The 18,528-nt window shown below is 36.2% G+C and overlaps 1 protein-coding gene across 3 annotated transcripts in view; it reads left to right on the forward strand.

The window, feature by feature from the left end:
• The window catches only part of LOC131430785 (DNA-binding protein RFX2), a 52,464-nt gene that overhangs the window by 25,038 nt on the left and 8,898 nt on the right, over positions 1-18,528 (forward strand). For all 3 annotated transcript variants that reach the window (XM_058595996.1, XM_058596013.1, XM_058596005.1), the window contains exons 4-5: positions 13,410-13,503; positions 17,762-18,116. In XM_058595996.1, coding sequence (XP_058451979.1) covers positions 13,410-13,503; positions 17,762-18,116 — 449 coding nt within the window. The remainder of the gene's footprint in view (positions 1-13,409; positions 13,504-17,761; positions 18,117-18,528) is intronic.

Below are 18,528 nucleotides of genomic sequence, written 5' to 3' on the forward strand. Positions count from 1 at the left end.
CCATCCAGAGAATTTGATCAACCTAATAATCAGCTCTCACAGAGCACTGAATGGTGGAAGGTCTTGCTATAGAAGGAACATTTGCTTGGCAATTAACTAACCTGACTCGGTCGTATCAGTCGGAGCATATCGATCAACAGCAAATCATTCGTATGAAGTAGTATAAACGGAATTATTAATTGCTAGAATGCGATGTAAAGTTGGTCGAATGGGAAGTGACGATGGGATAGCTGGTAGTGTTACGACTCCACTTTTTGCCGCATAAAAGTATAAGATCTGAACTATAATCTATGCAGAAATGTTAATGACACTTTACGAAATATCTGTTTAGATAGAGATAACTCATAAATACATGTCCTTTCATCGAACGAAATGCCACAGTAAAACAGTTGATAACATTTGACGATTTTCGTGAAAGTTTAATGGTTAAATATTGATCATTAATGAAACATCAAATTGTATTAGATCAATTCGTTATCAAAATTAAATGTTATATTTTTCTCGAAATAATCTATCGAAATATCAGTTTTAGATATGCTTAGTAAGTGCCATGACTAAAAGTTGTATCAGGATTGGAACTCATGCCGTAAAGTAAGACTCTTGTAAAATGGGCGAACGATGGTGGTACCGAACCGAGGGCACGGCATGAGATGAGGACACGGATGCGGTTGCGTGCGTGTACGATGCACACCAACAAAATCCCTCTCGACGTCGGATCAGAGCAAAACATCATCCCTGGCATAACGCGTCCGGTACGGCAGCATTCGGTCGACCCAGACATCCTGGTTGGGTGAGAGGAAGAGACGGCAACAACGGTATCAGGATGTCTGGTCAGAGTTTGCGAATGCGAGAGCAAGGACGATAGAAATGTATGGCAGAGCAACAGAAGCAGCAGCCGCATATTGCACAGATATATTTCGGTATCAAATTCAGTTCATTCTACACCGTCGCGTCATTCCGTCATCACAGCGTTGTCTTTGGAGGCCACCAACGTGCTTAACGTGTGCCTGTTGCCAAGGAGCAGTTCTATTTTGTAGTTCAGTTTTCCGCAGCAAAGGTGACTCAAGTTTCGTAAGGATTGATGCCACTAGCTGTCGAGAGCAAATCAGTACATAGAAGAAGAAAATTCGTTTTCCACAAGCGCTGGAGAAGAAAAGTCTTCCTTTCAGTACATAAGCAACGATAGGTTTCACTTTCCATAGCCTCGTACTCTTCACATCTACTGCCAGTGAGTGTATGGAAAAAGGAAGAAAGAGCCTTTGACTTGATTGGATCATACGTTGCAAGGAAGACTTTAAATACACTCGTTAGTCAAGTAGAAGGCGTCATCGTCACCGTCACCGTTTCCGTCATCATCGAAAAGGATTTACTCTTTTGTGTGCCGACTACTATCGATGTATTGATTCCTGCAGAAACAGATCTAATTTCACTTTCACTGCAAACTCCAAGAAGAGGGGAGCAATAGATTCCAGAAATTTAGCACGGGAGCTGGTGTTCATATTAATCTTCGAGAACTGATTTAATTATAGCTTTCATTCACTGAAACGTGGCATTGTAGATCAATCGAAGGACGCGCTTCCCGTATACAACCTGGATTCACACTAACCCATATACACTTCAGTGGCTGTGCCCGATGGTAGCTATTGGTAACCACTTGATGTAACTTCCGTTCTCAGTTTGTCCTAGATGCCACCCACCTCAAGCTAATTTATGCCTTCATCAGGATATTGAAAAGTGCAGTGAGTTTGTACAATTTGCAATAGTTCAGTGACACATACATACACAGGCAGCTTGCTACCCAGAACCAAACTAACATAGTGCCAAACTGAAAGGCCGAATATGTAGAACAATAATCCTCTGTCCACAGCCAGTACCCGGTACAATCCACCTGAAGCAAACACTTCTTCCCCGTCCGCCGATTCGATTTCTCCTCAATCGAGTCGAGAGTCAAGTTCGTTGCCCAGATCAACGGGGTCAAAATAGCTTGATTGAGGTGCTTTCAAGAGATAGAGTCTGGAGTATTTGTTGATTTGTTGACACAGATCAGGAAATAGATTAGAGCAGTATAACAGAAGTGTGCGGAAAGCAGCAAATCGTGAACAAAAATTGAGTGCAATATTTATGGATACCGCTTTCACTGTGTGGTGTAAATAGTTGAACTAATTAATCTGCGTTGTGGTTTTGTGATTGGTGATTTTTTTGTTTGATTATCATCCTCGAAAGGAAATCGACACACGGCGCTACCACAAACCATAATGATGTATAATCGAAGGCATAACAATATGCATTATTGCGGTAAATTTAATTACGGACAATGTAGGTATTCGTTTTATATTACTAACTATGCTTTGTTGATGATTTAGTTTCGTATGAATGGTTGGAATTTCTTTTCCGTTGGAGTTTCTGTATTCAACCACACAACATAATGACATAAGTTATTGGCTTGCTTTATTACTGTTAACGAACGTGAGTTCTAAACTCGTGTGCGTCCCGACGAAGTTTTTTTAATTTTTTTTTATCTCCTTCTGGAAGAGGAAATCTATTCACGTCAATGATGAACGAAATTTATCAGATGAAACCTAATGAAATGTTTTATTGTCTTTCATTTGTTGGTATGACTACAAGACGATATAGCTCGAGTACTTTCGATAGATTCTTGCATGAAATTTATCAATACATGAAATGTTTACGATCAGTGAGCCATTCAGGGTGCCGATCTCAGAAGAAAAAAAAATTCAACGATTATCAGGATCAGAAAACCCAAGAATTTTTACTCGAATAGGGGAAAAATTCGTAACGGTGATGTTTGCAAAGAAAATCTTTCTGACCATATGTGCAGGGTTGGAAATCGAACCCAAGCGGGTTGCGTGAAAGGCATCGAATTTATCCATTTATCCCAGTACTTATGATAATAAATGTTGTAAAATATATAAATTAGTCTTAATATTCAAATATTAGGTTTAACAAAGTATTTGTACCGAAATATCTTCTTTTTATTGGTTTTCTTCAATTTTTCTCGTTATAAAACGACTTCCTTGTGGTTAGACAAATTGCAAACTATTAATGTTACATTATTGATTTGATTCAGATGCAAAATCAACGCATGCCAATGAACCTTTTTTTTTATTTTCTATATATATATATATATATATATATATATATATATATATATATATATATATATATATATATATATATATATATATATATATATATATATATATATATATATATATATATATATATATATATATATATATATATATATATATATAGAGAGAGAGAGAGAGAGAGCTGCTCACGGTGATAAAAATCACATGGAAATGCCAAATCTGGTGATTTGAATGCGTTTGGAATACCGGGTGCTCATGCCCTCTTTTCCTCCTGACTCTTGGTTGTTCGAGATCGCCGCATGAAAGCAGCCAAAGTATCAGGTGTCAATCGAACTTCAAAGAGAAGCCCTTTGGTTGAATTATAGATCAATTATAAAATTCTTTTCGGTGTATTAGCTGATTATTCTGTTTCCCTACTCGAGCTTGGTACCGTCCGTTCGGATTCAACTAAGCAGTAAAATATAGCTTTGGGTAAATCGAGAAAAAACGATCAAACCTAGACAAATGTGGTTTTCGTCTCTCCATAGCAGCTACTCTCGTTCAGGTTTCGATGAAATGATTCTTTTGGTAAAATTACCCCACTCCTCGTGGAGAAAGAGAATAATTTTTTAACATGAATTTCACATTGAAATCTTATTCTATTTTTTCTTTGCGTTTCGTCTTCGCTTAGTCAGTGCATAACAGTTTTTGTTGGACTGTCATGCCACCTAGCAGTTTAACATAAATCGCTAACCAGACGTAAAGTTCAAACTCCACTTACATCCGGACATCCGGTTCCGAAGTTATGGGGTATAATGTGTGAAAAAAAAAAAGAAAATATATTCTCTGACCTTTCTCGGGATGGCTGAACCGATTTTCACAAATTTAGTTTCAAATCAAAGATACTAGAGTCCCTAGAAAATTCTTGTCTTTTATTACTATCCGACTTTCAGTTCCGGAATTACCGGGTGACGAGTGTAAAAATTCCAATATCATATCACTTTCCTTAGAGATTGCTGAATCGATTCTCACAAATTTAAGTCGATATAAAAAGTTCCTAAAGTCCCATACTCCTGAATTTCATCTCCACGACCACCGGTTCCGGGATTACAGGATGAAGAGTGTTCAAAATTTCAAACAGTTAAATAGAGCAAAACTGGACTCAAATCAATTCCAATCGATAGGGCTTAGTAGTCGATGGCTAAAAGCACCTAGTTCGGTTATACCGGATTTCGATTCTGGAAGCATCGGAAATAGTGGTCACAAAATCTGAAATAAAACACGCTTACTTTTCTCAGCGATTTAAAAAATGACTTATTTTCACAAGCTTAAGTTCAAATGAAAGATCTTATGATGCTCTATTGAACTTTATCTAGGTCTGACTGCTAGCTACGGAACTACATGGTATTTCGATTTTAAGGTTATGCTAGTTTACCCCCGAGCAATGTTTCCTGTTTCTACTCAATGAACAGTTTTTCTAAGAATTCTACTGTAATATTCATGATAGTATGAGTAATATGAGATAGACATAATTACATCAGTAGGTGGATTATAACAGGTTTTTCTTTACGTTCCGCCTTCGACTCAGTTTTTTATATCAGAAACTGTGACTAGAGATAGTTATAATCGGTTTATATGTAAAAAAAATCATTTTGAGTTCTAAGATACTTTTATTATACCTGAATCGCACCATGTCTTGTTTGAACTTTTTTTTTGTGATTTTCGAAACGTGCTCGTGAAAATAACTCGTGCGAAAATCACTCTTTCCTGGCACTGTACGAAGGATAAAAAAGATGTAGTTATATGAAAGGCATCTTTGAAAAAAGAAACAAAGTTTATTTTGTTCATGAGCTTGCTTGTTTGGTTCTGCTAAGTATTGGTAACTACTTACATTGTCAACCATGCAACAACGTGCAATGATATTGAGGAAATTTAAAACTATTTCCAATAAAAGTTGTCGTATTGATTGTTTACTTGATATCTAACATTAATTGATGTTCAGTTGTCAGTACTGTTTCTATCATTCAATTTCTGGACAGCTTGTTGCCGAGAGAGAATTGTTTAATTGACCTAAGTACTGCCGAAAAGTCGACAGTACTTTATATGTGTGTCTTTCAATCTGTTTACTAATTTTGATTGTTTTGCCCAAATATGTCACTTATCTCATGAACATCAGTGTTCGTTATAAGGCTAGTCGCATTTTTATCTTAGAATCAAACGTTTTCGAGTTAGTTGGAGTCCATCAAATGTAGTCAGAGATTTTGAACGAATGCCAGTATTAAAAACTGTATATCGAAATGATATGGTCTGAATAGTTTCTTTGGTTGAGTATCTTTCGAATACTAGCCCAAGACATCCAATATTCGAATACACATTTCTAAGATCTCATTGTGGAATATATTTTGAATTGTTTTGATCACTATTCATGGAATTTTGATGGAAGTTTCTGAAAATCGGTGTTTCCTGGAGGTGTGAGATCATTCGCGCAGATTTTCGTTGTGTGTTTAACTTATCTCAAGCCCCTCTGTCTGTCTGTCTGGTTTACAGAAAACAGATCATTCAGGGATTTTTGGTACCGCGTGGGTATCCAGTTTGTGCAAAGTACATATGACTTGAAGACGAAACGTGAAACTAAGAAAAAGTATATTACCATGTGTTTTGTTTATACATGCAAATAACTTTAGTCCAGAGGTGTTGACTCAATCGAATTCCGATGACCCATTTCGTATACAGAGCAAATTATGTTTCAAGGCCACCGTTTCATCGAGCAGCCCCGCCTAAATGAAATGTTTGCATCAAAAAGATTCCATCATTACAGAAATACTTTCGATCCCTTACAATTGGCAAGCAATCGACGCGTATTTAGTTTATGTTCTTCAGTTTTATATGAATAATGAACATTTTCTAATCTTACCAATACTCGAGTTTGTATTCAATGTTCCATTTCTTACCGAATCAAAACCTTCCAAACCTTCAGTCTTGTGAACCAGCCAATTACATCCTTGGAACATAATATGATATTGCATACTTCTGAATATATTTTCTATAGATGCTTCTGCATAAAACACATAATAGTAATAGAATTATTATTTTTACTCAAAAAGTTATTCTTACTTATAAGCCGTATTTTACTTTACGCGTCAAATTATATAAGAATGATATGAAAAATTCTAATTTATGGAAGACAATGAATGCTGCAGAAAACCTTTTCATAAAAACAAGTTGATATTTTAAGGTCACATTAATGGTTTAAATTCGCTTCAACAATAGGACGTCATGGCGAAATATTTGACTGCGTTTTAAATGAATCATTACATACACACCAATTCGCTCTCACACTCTCGTTCTGCTACTAACGCAGAAGGCGATAGCACCCAATCAACACCGTTCTGTTGACCAAATGTCGTCATAGACCCACGGGAAGGCATGAGATAGGAACTTGTCAGCACTTAGTTATCTCACGTTTCGACGACAATTCGCGCTGTTTTTCGTTGTTTCCAAAAAAAGGTTACTAATAAGGTTGAGAAAACTTTTATTAACATTCGGTCGTCAACATTTGAAAAAAAAAATGGATTTGGAATCAGTATATAATTTAACGGCATCTGGTGACACCATTAGTGCTATATTAATTGGGCATGTCATTTCTGGCCAGCATAATTTGACACATACACAAAGAGAGGGCGAGTATGGCGTAATGGATAGAATGACGCAAAGACTCATTCGACGAAATGAAATGAGAGAAATAACATGTCTTAAAATAGGGGAATTGTTCGTCGAGAAATTTGATGCTAGGATGTTTTTTTATTAACTGCAGCAGTTTTTTTATTTTCACTGTGTGAAAATGGTGTGGTATGTTATTTTTACAAAATAACAAAGATTGTATACTTGTAGAGTGTTACTTAAAATTATCAAATTTTAAAAGGTTCTTGATGTAAAAAAATTATTTTTTCTGAAAGCATTGATATCTCGCAAATGTTTCTGAGAATTTCTTTGTATACTAAGCATATCTTGTGTACAAGAAGTTGCTACAATAAAGTGATTTCAACGTTCTCAAACGAGGAACCTCTTCCTCCTGAACCATAACCGCGTTTCCGTACTCAATTATAATCCCCATTCCATGCATTTTTTTTTCGCTCAGCTTCCTGTTTCGCATCTACGGAACCACTCCAATTACAAACAAAACTAATTTCCGCAACAAATAAGACTCGTAAAAAAGTTACAGCACACTTCAGCAAAAAATGGCTTACCATCTCAAGCATCACCGGAACTTCCTTTTCGACAGTGTCATTTGCCCCAAAGTTATCACCAGTCGACATCGTGAGTGATGATAAAAATATTTTATTTTCGCGAGGTTCATTAATAAAGGAACAAGACGAAGACGTAGCGTACAGTGGAAACATAAAATTCGATCAGCAATTTTCCTCACACTATCAATGCGGAACAGCTCATCTCATCGAAAATTTTATGGAGATTGGCGATCGTTTATGATTACAGTTCGGAAAGAAGCTTTTCCTTGTAAACGAACAACTTTTTGCTATATTCGATTTTGGCACAAGACCGACCCCAGCTGAGGGAGGAGCCATATAACGATAAAAGCAGTATATTAATGGGAATATCGAACGAAGCCAGAGTTACATCCTGGCGTGTGCGAAAACAGCGATGGTGGCTGGATGCAGAATCGAGAAGGATACGATGTGACGGGCTTGAACACGGAAACTGACTCATTTCAAATACGTTCTTCCTAGTGTTTGCACGTGTTCGCATCGTAAGAGGGTGCACTTTACTGTAGATTGGATTTTTACAGAACGTAGTAAAAGTTTTATCTTTATTGGTTTACTACGCCCGCCGTTTAATGGATGTAAGTTATTGCGGTTATGAGTGGGATCAAAATTTAATAACAATAAAGAATGCTGTTGTTTTCGGAAACGCTTAGACCGCAATTTTCTTTTGGGGTAGAATGGGAAATCGAGAGGATGTTTTCACAGAATTTATTCGTCCAACAGAGCAGTAATGTAAAATTATTATCTTGTGGGTGGATTGTACTCAATACTTCACTGGGAAAATTGCAGAAATGTCAATATTAAAATTTGTTGTGATCATTAAAACATGTGTACAGCAAGAAGTGGTTATCAGGAATGTGTTTGATACATAGTTTCAATAAAATTACAGAATACATTGTTTAATATGAATTTCATCATTTCAATTCTAAATTTTATTCGTCTTTTCGATCGAATAGAGTTTAGACGAAGGAATAGCTCTGGAGTTGTTCGTTGCATACAACTTTTGAACAAGTTTGAAGTGATCACTTTATGTTAGGTATGACCAGACTAGATCAGCTCGATACCTCTCACGCTTCCGAGTGCATGGCAGAAGTTTTTTTAATGGAAATCGTCGCACTCATACTGTCAAATTATAATAAAATTGTGGTATCGAAGACCGCATACACATATGGCTTGTCATACCATAAATTTCTGTGTGAATTTAGACCGATTTTTCAACCTATGCATATACGCAACGCTGTGTCTTTTCAACTAGGTAACTTCATCCCAAAATCTGTTTTAAAATCAGTCGTCTATGATTGAGTATTATGTCGAATTATTAAGGTTTTACAAACAATCTTGGGCGAAATAAATCTTCGTGAAAATACTAAAATGATGTATTAAAGTGTGAACCAATATTTCTTTTTTGAGTTTCCGTTAAAAAGGCAACAGAGATAACTGTTTTTGCGGTTTTGCAACAATGGCTGTTTTCCTAATATTGTAAATTACCTTTTAATACAGTAATCGAAAATTTTTTCCCTTGCTTTGTATGTAATCAAGGATAACAATAAAACACTCATTTGTAATGGTTTTATACATGCATATTCATTGATTTTATTCCTAAATCTTTTTTTGTGTATGTTTGTGAGTGAGTGTATAAGTGTGTTTAACTTATTCCAAGTTAAACTGTCTGGAAACGGGTCAAAGAAAAAAACTGTTTCAATTTACCTAGTGGTGTTATCATGTCTTTTCCATATAACTCATGTTTTCATTAATATTACAAAGGGATTTTTTAAAGAAATTTTTTTTTAATCTTGAATAAGAACAAAAAAGTTTAATCGGACATGTACTAGCATAACCTTTTCAATTTGTATTAGTTTTGACCCAAGTTTTTATTTTGCATTTTCGCTCAAAATGACGGCTTAAAATTTTAAGCACACTTCACCGTGTTGTTCCGGATCCGGAAGTCAGATCCAAGCGAAAGTCAAAAGTACTCTATCTATTTTCTTGTTTTGAGTCTAAGCTTGTGAAAATCCATTCAGCTGGCTTTGAGAAAATGAAGAGTTCCGTTTTTTTATTTATTAACCACTATTTCCGGAACCGGAAGCTTAGAACCAGTATAGCTGAAATCGAAACGGTTGGCCAGCATCCAACATAACCTATAAATTGTAACAATTTTGGGTGATATTTAGTAGAATTTTTCTACTATTTGTTTTTAGTGCTTGTCAAGATGTTGAGCTAGTTTAAATATGATCAAACAGATTGGAAAATTGACATATGAACACAATGATGTAATGAAAACCGCGAGAATGTTATCGCAGACACCAATAAAACTACCTTGCATATGAAAACACATGAAGAGAAAGTTCAATTGACTAGACGAAACTAAGCATGCTTCGCTGTACTTAGCCACCACGGTATTCAATTTTTCCAATCTATTTTCCCCGTTAGATACTGATCATATTAGAATTTTTCTGTTTTTTGTTCTATCACTCTATATGACAGGTTGCAATTTCATACAAACTACCCTGTATTTCCGGACCCGGAAGCCGGATTTTGATAAAATTCTACATCAATTTATGAAAACATAATACTTTTCATTTAAATCTGAGAGTGTGAAATACGGTCCAGCCGTTTCTGAGAAATTGGAGTGATTTCCGGTTTGGAACACTCGAGTAATTTTCCGGTACTTCCGAAATCAAGAATGATGATCCGGTATACCCAAAGTCAACGTATTTGGTCATAAACTAACCGTACCTGACTGATTGAAGAATTATACGGTTATTTGAATTTATTTGGCTAGATTTCTCCGTGTCATGTATAAAAATACGCTCCTGAAAATAAAATTTTTATACTTATTAGCCTGTAATTCCGGAACTGGAAGTCGCATTCGGATGAAATTCGGTATAGATATAGAGATTATAGGGAATTGTAATACCTTTCATTTCAATATTGTGAAAATTTAATGAGCGATTTCCGAGAAAATCGAGTGCACTTTTTAAATTTATTTTACACATTTTACCCCGTAACTCCGGAACAGGAAGTCGGATTCAGATGGAATAGCTATAGCAGGGTAAAGAACTATGAGGCCTTTAATTGAATCTGAGTTGAAGACAAGATTCTTAATTAATTTCTCATTTTCAAATAGGTTATTACATACAAACAAACAAACAAATTCACAGCCTATCATTTTGCTACTAACGCAGAAGGCCATAGCACAGAGTCGACGCCGTTGTATTAAACGAACGTCATCATAGGCACACGGAACTAGGAACTTATGAGCAAATATGCTATAGTTCCGACGATTGGCTGTTTGCATAAACTGATTTCATTTCGTTTTTTCGGGCACATTGCGAATGGATCTCCAATAGGTTCGGGATTTTATATTTTCTCCGAAATGAAACAAGAATCCTGATTGCCTCCGAAACCAACCATATCAACGAATATTAGGCGCTGCTGGAAATCCTGAGATTTGTTTATGTTTAAGTTTGAAATTGAATGAAAGAACTCAGAACTTGAGTTTAGATCACTGAGATCACTTCAGGCGATTATTTCGGTTGGTTCCGTGTCTATATCGCAAAATCGTCTTCAGCGATGAGACCCATTTTCTGATCAGCTGATACGTGAATAAACCGGATTATAGAATTTCGGAGTGATAAACAATCAGATGTAATTCAGTAGCCTTCAAATGCATCGTGAGAAAATTCACAGTCTTTTGAGGTTTATGGGCTGGTTTTCAAAGAAGACTGAGGCCGCAACATTCCGATCAATTATTATTCGAGAAAATAGACTTTTTTGGTTCAAATTGGAAGCATTAAATACAACCGATGTGTGATTCCAACAGGATGGTGCCACATGCCATACGGCAAATGAAACCATACAATACAAGATTGATGAATGATGTAGCAAAAATGAAAGTCTTCGAAAATATTACTTTAGAGACAGGACTCGAACCGAACACCTTCTCCAAACCGACAAAATCGTCCTGTCAAATGAACTACTCTGGATGTCAAGAAACGAAACTCAGGAAGTTATGCCATTGAACAGCACTCCATACATCTTTATCCTGTGCTCGGTCGAAGTGACTAAATTTTTAGAGGTGTCGTTCCTAAAGAAAACACCCCACAAGCAATCAGTAGTTTAGTGTAGCCTCGAGCTGAGTAGGGCAACAGAGGTATTTTGGCCCGCTTTAGGATCGATTTTATTTTGACCCACTTTGTAAAAATATCAACCAAATGTTTTGATATCATTGAAAAATCCTTCCGCAATAGGTACTTTAATGTGATTAGCTTCAAACTGATGCAACATGGGTTACCTAAGATCGATTGAATCCATATAGTTTGTTAGGTGGGCCAAAATATATGAAGTGGCCAAAATACCTCTGTTACCCTAATGACTAATGTGAGATTTTTACTGTGTCTTTTTAGTCATATGAGTTTATGGACAGCAATCAGATCGAATAAATGTTTTCGATTCGTCGTTAACCAAAATGGGTTATATTATAAACTTTTTGCAATGATCAATCAAGACATTAATGTATTAGATAAAACATTAGCGGCCCAAAATTTCCACTGGGACACAATCAAAATTGAACATAAATCAAATTTGTATTCGAGAAAATTATACCAGTCCGCATCCCTATACTTGAAAATCACTTATTACATGTACTGTTTTGCGGCATATCGGAAAGGTTATCGACGTGTACTAAATAACGAAACGAATAAAAATATCGTTATGGATTGAGAATAGAGAATTTCATATAGGAGGAGAACATCTGGGTGAAACAGTTCCTCGAACAGACAAGAAGCTTAGACTTAGGCTACATTCATAATAGCAACAGACACAAAATACCTAATTCAATTCCATCGAATTTTTCTGTGCTCTACAATTCCGACAACCCTCAGTCTCAGTCTCAGTGGAGAAAATGAAGGAAAAAAAACAGCAACAGATAAGGGGACGACATCTAAAGCAGACTGCATTGAAAAGGATCCTAAACCGTAAGGGGGAACAGAAAGCAAAATCATAAAGACTACCCCTATGCGGTGCCATGCCATGATGTTTGACTTTACTGAAGTCAAATATGATGAATTTTTATTGCTTCCAGAGTTGTATTGTTTCCTCTCGGAACATAGCGAGAGCAGCAGAAGCGGAAAAATCAAAATGGTAGTCGAAAATGCCTTCCCCTTGATACAGCAATGGAATCGTGATAGGAGAATTTTATTGTGGCGTGGATCAAAGGATGCTGTATCTGTAAGAGAAAATTTCAACTATGGATGCCGTTTCATTTTAAGTATATGTGCGTGTGTGATGCGTTTTTTTTCCTTTTTGAATCACACAAAATTTTCTACGATTTCACTTTTTCAGCATGAAACTCGATTTTGAGTAAGAAAAAATGATGCATCACGGTGTGGTCGATCTATGCTCTGTCCGATAAGAGAAGTTTGAGATTGATTTATGACTTTATAGCACCCCTTCCTAGAGGAAACGAACACACAATAAGACCATAAAACCGCTTGCCAAGGATAAAAATTAGAGCGCGTACATCGTCCTGCAAAACAACAGGGAAGCATTTTTTTTGTGGTCCATACTGCAACTCTTGTCTCGAGATGCAGACTATGGAGAGTTACGCAATTTTAAGACCGTTTAAATGTGGTGCAATAAAATTGTTTGGAATTTGGAATGTTTGGAACGGTCGTTTCACCACGGCTATCTACTACAATCTGGATTTTTGTATGTTACGTATCAGTGCCACCAGGATTGAAAAAAAACAATTTTTTTATTTTTCGTACCAGGAATACAACGGAAAACAGTGGCATTTTGACAAAGTGAGGTGTTAAAAAATAGAGACTGGTTTATTTTTTGTTCGGTTTTCGGTTTCATTATCCTTCTGGTCTCGTTCTGTTCTAAATTAATTTCAGTAAAAAAAATTCTTCACTTTTGGTTATTCTAAAAAACATATAGTTTATCAAACGAATTTCCCCAACCAACTACTGTTTCGATTTTAATTTTGACTCTAGGTGTTCATTTCTAACCATCTATCATTCTGCTATCATTTCAGTATCTTCGCCAGACAATGTCCAGAACCACCATACCTACGTGCAATACGTCGATTCCGATATGTACACCGCCACCGGTCAAGGGCAGACTCAGATGTAAGTACAGAGACAAACTAGTTGAAAATAGTGCATAGAAAACCATATTTTATCTATCTCCGATACTAGATGCTCTATATGTTTACTTTTTCCGAATAGTTAAAATAATTGTTTTATAGAATTTTTCGTGAGCTGAGTTCATGTTTTGAAGCAACAGGTCTGATTGGTTTAAAACCATACGATATAGTTAAATTTTGGTTTTGTTATGACCTACTCAGATGTTAAAATCAATGTAAATTAATCGGAGTTTTGTTTCTGAATATAAATTCACCCTAAAACAAGACGTTTAAATAAGCAGAACAAGAAGCTATTATTTTACGAAATTTTCGTTCTGAAATAGTAGATTGTGGAAGCTATTTTAAATTATCCCTAGGTTTTGAGTGAAGAAAAGTAAAACAATATAGTCTAGTGAATATTTTCCCATTGTTTAGAGCAGTGACTATCAACCATGTTTATATCGCGGACCTGTTTAAAACAATGACACATCACCGCGAACCTCCAGGTTCAAAATTTTATTACACTATTTCGAAAATTACATAGTACCAATAGAAAATAATACACATGACGCACAAGTTTAACCCTCAATTGCATTGAGTCCCAAATATGGGACACACATTTAAAAAAAAATGTATATTTTTCACCGATTGCATGAAGTTCCATATTTGGGACGCATTCCCAACTCACAAAAAATTTTAATAGAATTCTCTTCATATCGAGAGAAGTTAGCGGTATCTACCTGACACAAAACGAGAATTTCGTAAACAGCTGATTTCTGCTATTTTCAAAAAAATCCAGGAGCGCCCTGTACTTATGAAATGACTTGAACATATTTTTTGGTTGTTTTGTAATTTACCATACTAATAATTAAAATAAAAAAAAACTTTTGATTTTCGTGATTTTCAGATAATTTAATGCACAATGTCCCATATATGGACAGACTGTTTTGCACCCCTGAAGGGGTAGTTTTGTCTGGAGATTTTTTTAGTATTTCTCCCGTGTTCTGGACCACTAAACAATCGAAAAAAAAAATTTTTTTCGACTGTTATTGAAATATCATGCAATTAAGGGTTAAGAAAATGACAACATGATCATTATATTGACTTAAAACCATTGAGGCCATCGTCCAAGTACAATGCGCGCGGGTGGTTTTGGGAAATTTTCAAAGTAAAACTTGAAAAATTTGCCAAAACCAAAAACATACAGACCTTTGAAAAACTTTTATCTATCTGCAGGGCAAAACTGGCTGAAAAATTCGGAGGATTTCCGAGTGTTATCGTGAATAGCTCTGAAAAATGAGTGTTTGTGTGATCTTTATTCTAGAAAAAAATATCGTGTCGTCGCACTATTTTTCCAAATAATTGTGGAAGATCACAAAAACACTCATTTTTCAGAGTTGGTTTTGATAACACTCGGAAAATCCTTCAAATTTTATAACCACTTTTGCCCTGCAGATAGATAAAAGATTTTCAACGATCTGTACGTTTTTGGTTTTGGCAAATTTTTAAAGATTGGGTTGTGCGATTTTTTCTTAAACTTGTTATCAAATTATCCTGGCTTACACATTTTGACGACTGAATGCCGATAAAGGATCGTTAGCTGTACATTTTTATTAATAATCGACACCGTCTTTAAAGGACCGGGAAGAGTCTAACACTTTTGGAAAATCATTTATTTTTTTCTTTGTATTTTCTCATAGTAAAACATTTCAAGAACATTCAGTGAAATTTGCAAGCTTATCGAAAAAAAAACTCAGCAAGTTATGGGCCTTTATCTTTGCTTATCTCATACTGCAAAGAAGTAAGAGCCTTGCACACAGGCCCAAGATTTCTGTATCGATCGACTTAAAAACTTGACAAAACGTTCTTGAAATGTTTAATTATAACAAATTATAAAAGGAAAAATATGATTTTTTGAAAATGTTAGACCCTACGGGCTCCCTTGAGTAATAAAATGTTTCCATTGATTTTATAGACAAAAAAATTTGAACGCGTTTTTCTCGCAAGCAGGTTTTGAAAGTCCATGTCCACCGTCATTCAAAAACTACTTCACCAATTTTTTTTCTAATTTTAAACACATTTTCTACATATAAAAAATCAGACCCCAACGTTTCCCTTTTCGTTGTTTGTGTCCCTGGGGAGGTTTAACAACTACAAAATGGCGGATTTTTTCGTGAAAGTCGTAGTTTTCACTTTAAACAACCACCAAAAATTTTTAAAATTAAAAAAAATCAAACAGAAACGTTGGGGTCTAGAAAAACTTCTTCTCTAACTAACAGTTCGGCTGAAAAGTTCGTATCGTTTAATAGAAACACATTTTTTTTGTCAAAATTCGTTTTTATTATTCAACATAATTGCCATCAGAGGCGATACAGCGATTATAGCGATCTTCCAACTTTTCGATACCATTTTTGTAGTACGATTTGTCCTTTGCCTCAAAATAGGCCTCAGTTTCAGCGATCACCTCTTCATTGCTTCTAAATTTTTTTACCAGCGAGCATTCTCTTGAGGTCTGAGAACAGGAAAAAGTCACTGGGGGCCAAATCTGGAGAATACGGTGGATGAGGGAGCAATTCGAAGCCCAATTCGTTCAATTTCAGCATGGTTTTCATCGACTTGTGACACGGTGCATTGTCTTGATGAAACAAAACTTTTTTCTTCTTTAAATGAGGCCGTTTTTTGAAATTTCGTCCTTCAAACGCTCTCATAACGCTATATAATAGTCACTGTTGATGGTTTTTCCCTTTTCAAGGTAGTCGATGAAAATTATACCATGCGAATCCCAAAATACAGACGTCATAACCTTACCGGCCGATTGTTGAGCCTTTCCACGCTTTGGGTTCGGTTCATCGCGTGCAGTCCACTCAGCTGACTGTCGATTGGACTCCGGAGTGAAGTGATGGAGCCATGTTTCGTCCATTGTTATATATCGACGAAAAAAAATCGGTTTTATTTCGATATAACAGCTCCAAACACTACTCAGAATCATCAAATCGTTGTTGTTTTTGATCGATTGTGAGCTCACGCCGCACCCATTTTGCACAAAGCTTTCTCATATCCAAATATTCGTGAAAAATATGTCCAACACGTTCCTTTGATACCTTTAGGGTGTCAGCTATCTCGATCAACTTCACTTTACGGTCATTGAAAATCATTTTGTGGATTTTTTTCACGTTTTCATCGGTAACAGCCTCTTTTAGACGTCCACTGCGTTCATCGTCTTCGGTGCTCATATGACCAGTACGAAATTTTGCTTCGCCCGGTGCAGAGTCTGGATAACACTCATCAAGCCATTTTTTGGTATCGGCGCCACTTTTTTTCATCAAAAAGTAGTGTTTCATCAACACACGAAATTCCTTTTTTTCCATTTTTTTCACAATAACAAAAGTAGCTTCACTCAAAATGCAATATCGCACAAACTAATAATCAGACAGCTGTCAAATTTATACACGTATCTTTTGAAGGTTGGTACTAACTGAAAATGGTATGGATTTAATTCTAGTGGCGCCCTCTCATAGAAACGATACGAACTTTTCAGCCGTCTGTTATGCTGCTTTGATTTGTTCGAATGATGCTTTTTATCATGCAAAACATTTATTGTTTATCATGTTCACCTATTTCGAACCAAGAGATGTGATTTTTATCTGCTGAGATGAATACCAAAAATAGATAATAATTTTAAAACAGTTAAACATAATGGAACTGACATTTGACATGATGATTATTCGGCTTAAATTTTACACAGTGTTTTTATACTGCGAAGGTCGTTTGGTATAACGCCTTTCTTATATAAAATCATTTGATATAATATATAATCAACGTATGGCATATGTCGTAAAAACAGAAATACTTGTCTAAAGTAAGAATTCCGTTTATTTTAATGCCGTTGGTAGATTTGTTAATTTTTGAATATTAGACGGGACGAGCATCATACTTTTCACGCAGCCCAGAAAGTTTTTCTGACTCGATATGCGAAAGACTATAAGGTTAAAACTTCTATATTCGAGCTTAAGAAAAAATCTCGATTATTTTCCTAATTGCTCAACTAATGGCTGAAAAATCCGACATATGCGTGATTCTTACAAATCATCAGGTCTTTTTCTAAATTGAAAATTATGGCTTGTTTTTTTTTCGGTTTGAAAACAATTATACTACTATAATTCTAATAGCTATAAGCGGACAAACTTTGCATTTTTCTTTCTACATGCATAATTGAAATAGTCAAAAATGCTTCAACGACATATTCTTTTTTTCCTATCCAGGACCTATCCGGTGTATGCCGTCGGGGATTACAGTTCAGCTGGTAGTCAGCAGTACTACACAACCGGCGGTGGTGGAAATTCTGCTGGAGCGAATGCTGGTAACGGTGGTAACACACCCGGCAACGCGGGAAATGGTGCCGCCGGAAATGGCACCTACAGTGGCTCTTCCGGTGCCAACGGTTCACATGCGTCGGCTGGTGGTACCGGCGGAAATGGTACTAACACCAGTAACCCGTCCACGGCTGGTACCGGCGGAACCAATCAACAGTACATTGTTCCGGTGGACGAAGCCACTCTGCTGGGAACCGGAGCAACCAACGGAACGCATCAGCGCGAATCACCACAAACCATGACGGTAAGTGCATGCACCGTATTCCAGATGGTGATGCGTGTGTGCTTCATGTGCGGTTGGCCGCAGAAACTCCTCGGGTCAGGATTGACAACCGCAAATACCGAACCGCTGAGAATCGGTTTGGCTTCGTCAGCTTTTAGCGATCGCAAATGATTATGCTCATCCATGCGAATGATGAACGCTATCAAATTTGATATGATTGGCGAACTTTTTCGCTATCCGAAACCCGTGCATTCATCAATTAATTTTACGCTGTTGCCATGAAACGCGTATGGATTCTTTTTTTTTGTTCGTTTTACTTGTGGTCAAAAATATGTTTGTTTGCAAGTGCCTCTCCCCTTTTTGGTTATGTTTAATCAACTGATATTCAGTTCGGTTCATTATTCGGGTTTTCATTTCCATTGATTACGTTTTG

This window comes from Malaya genurostris, chromosome 1 (genome assembly GCF_030247185.1).
Source record: "Malaya genurostris strain Urasoe2022 chromosome 1, Malgen_1.1, whole genome shotgun sequence".
Classification (NCBI taxonomy): domain Eukaryota; kingdom Metazoa; phylum Arthropoda; class Insecta; order Diptera; family Culicidae; genus Malaya; species Malaya genurostris.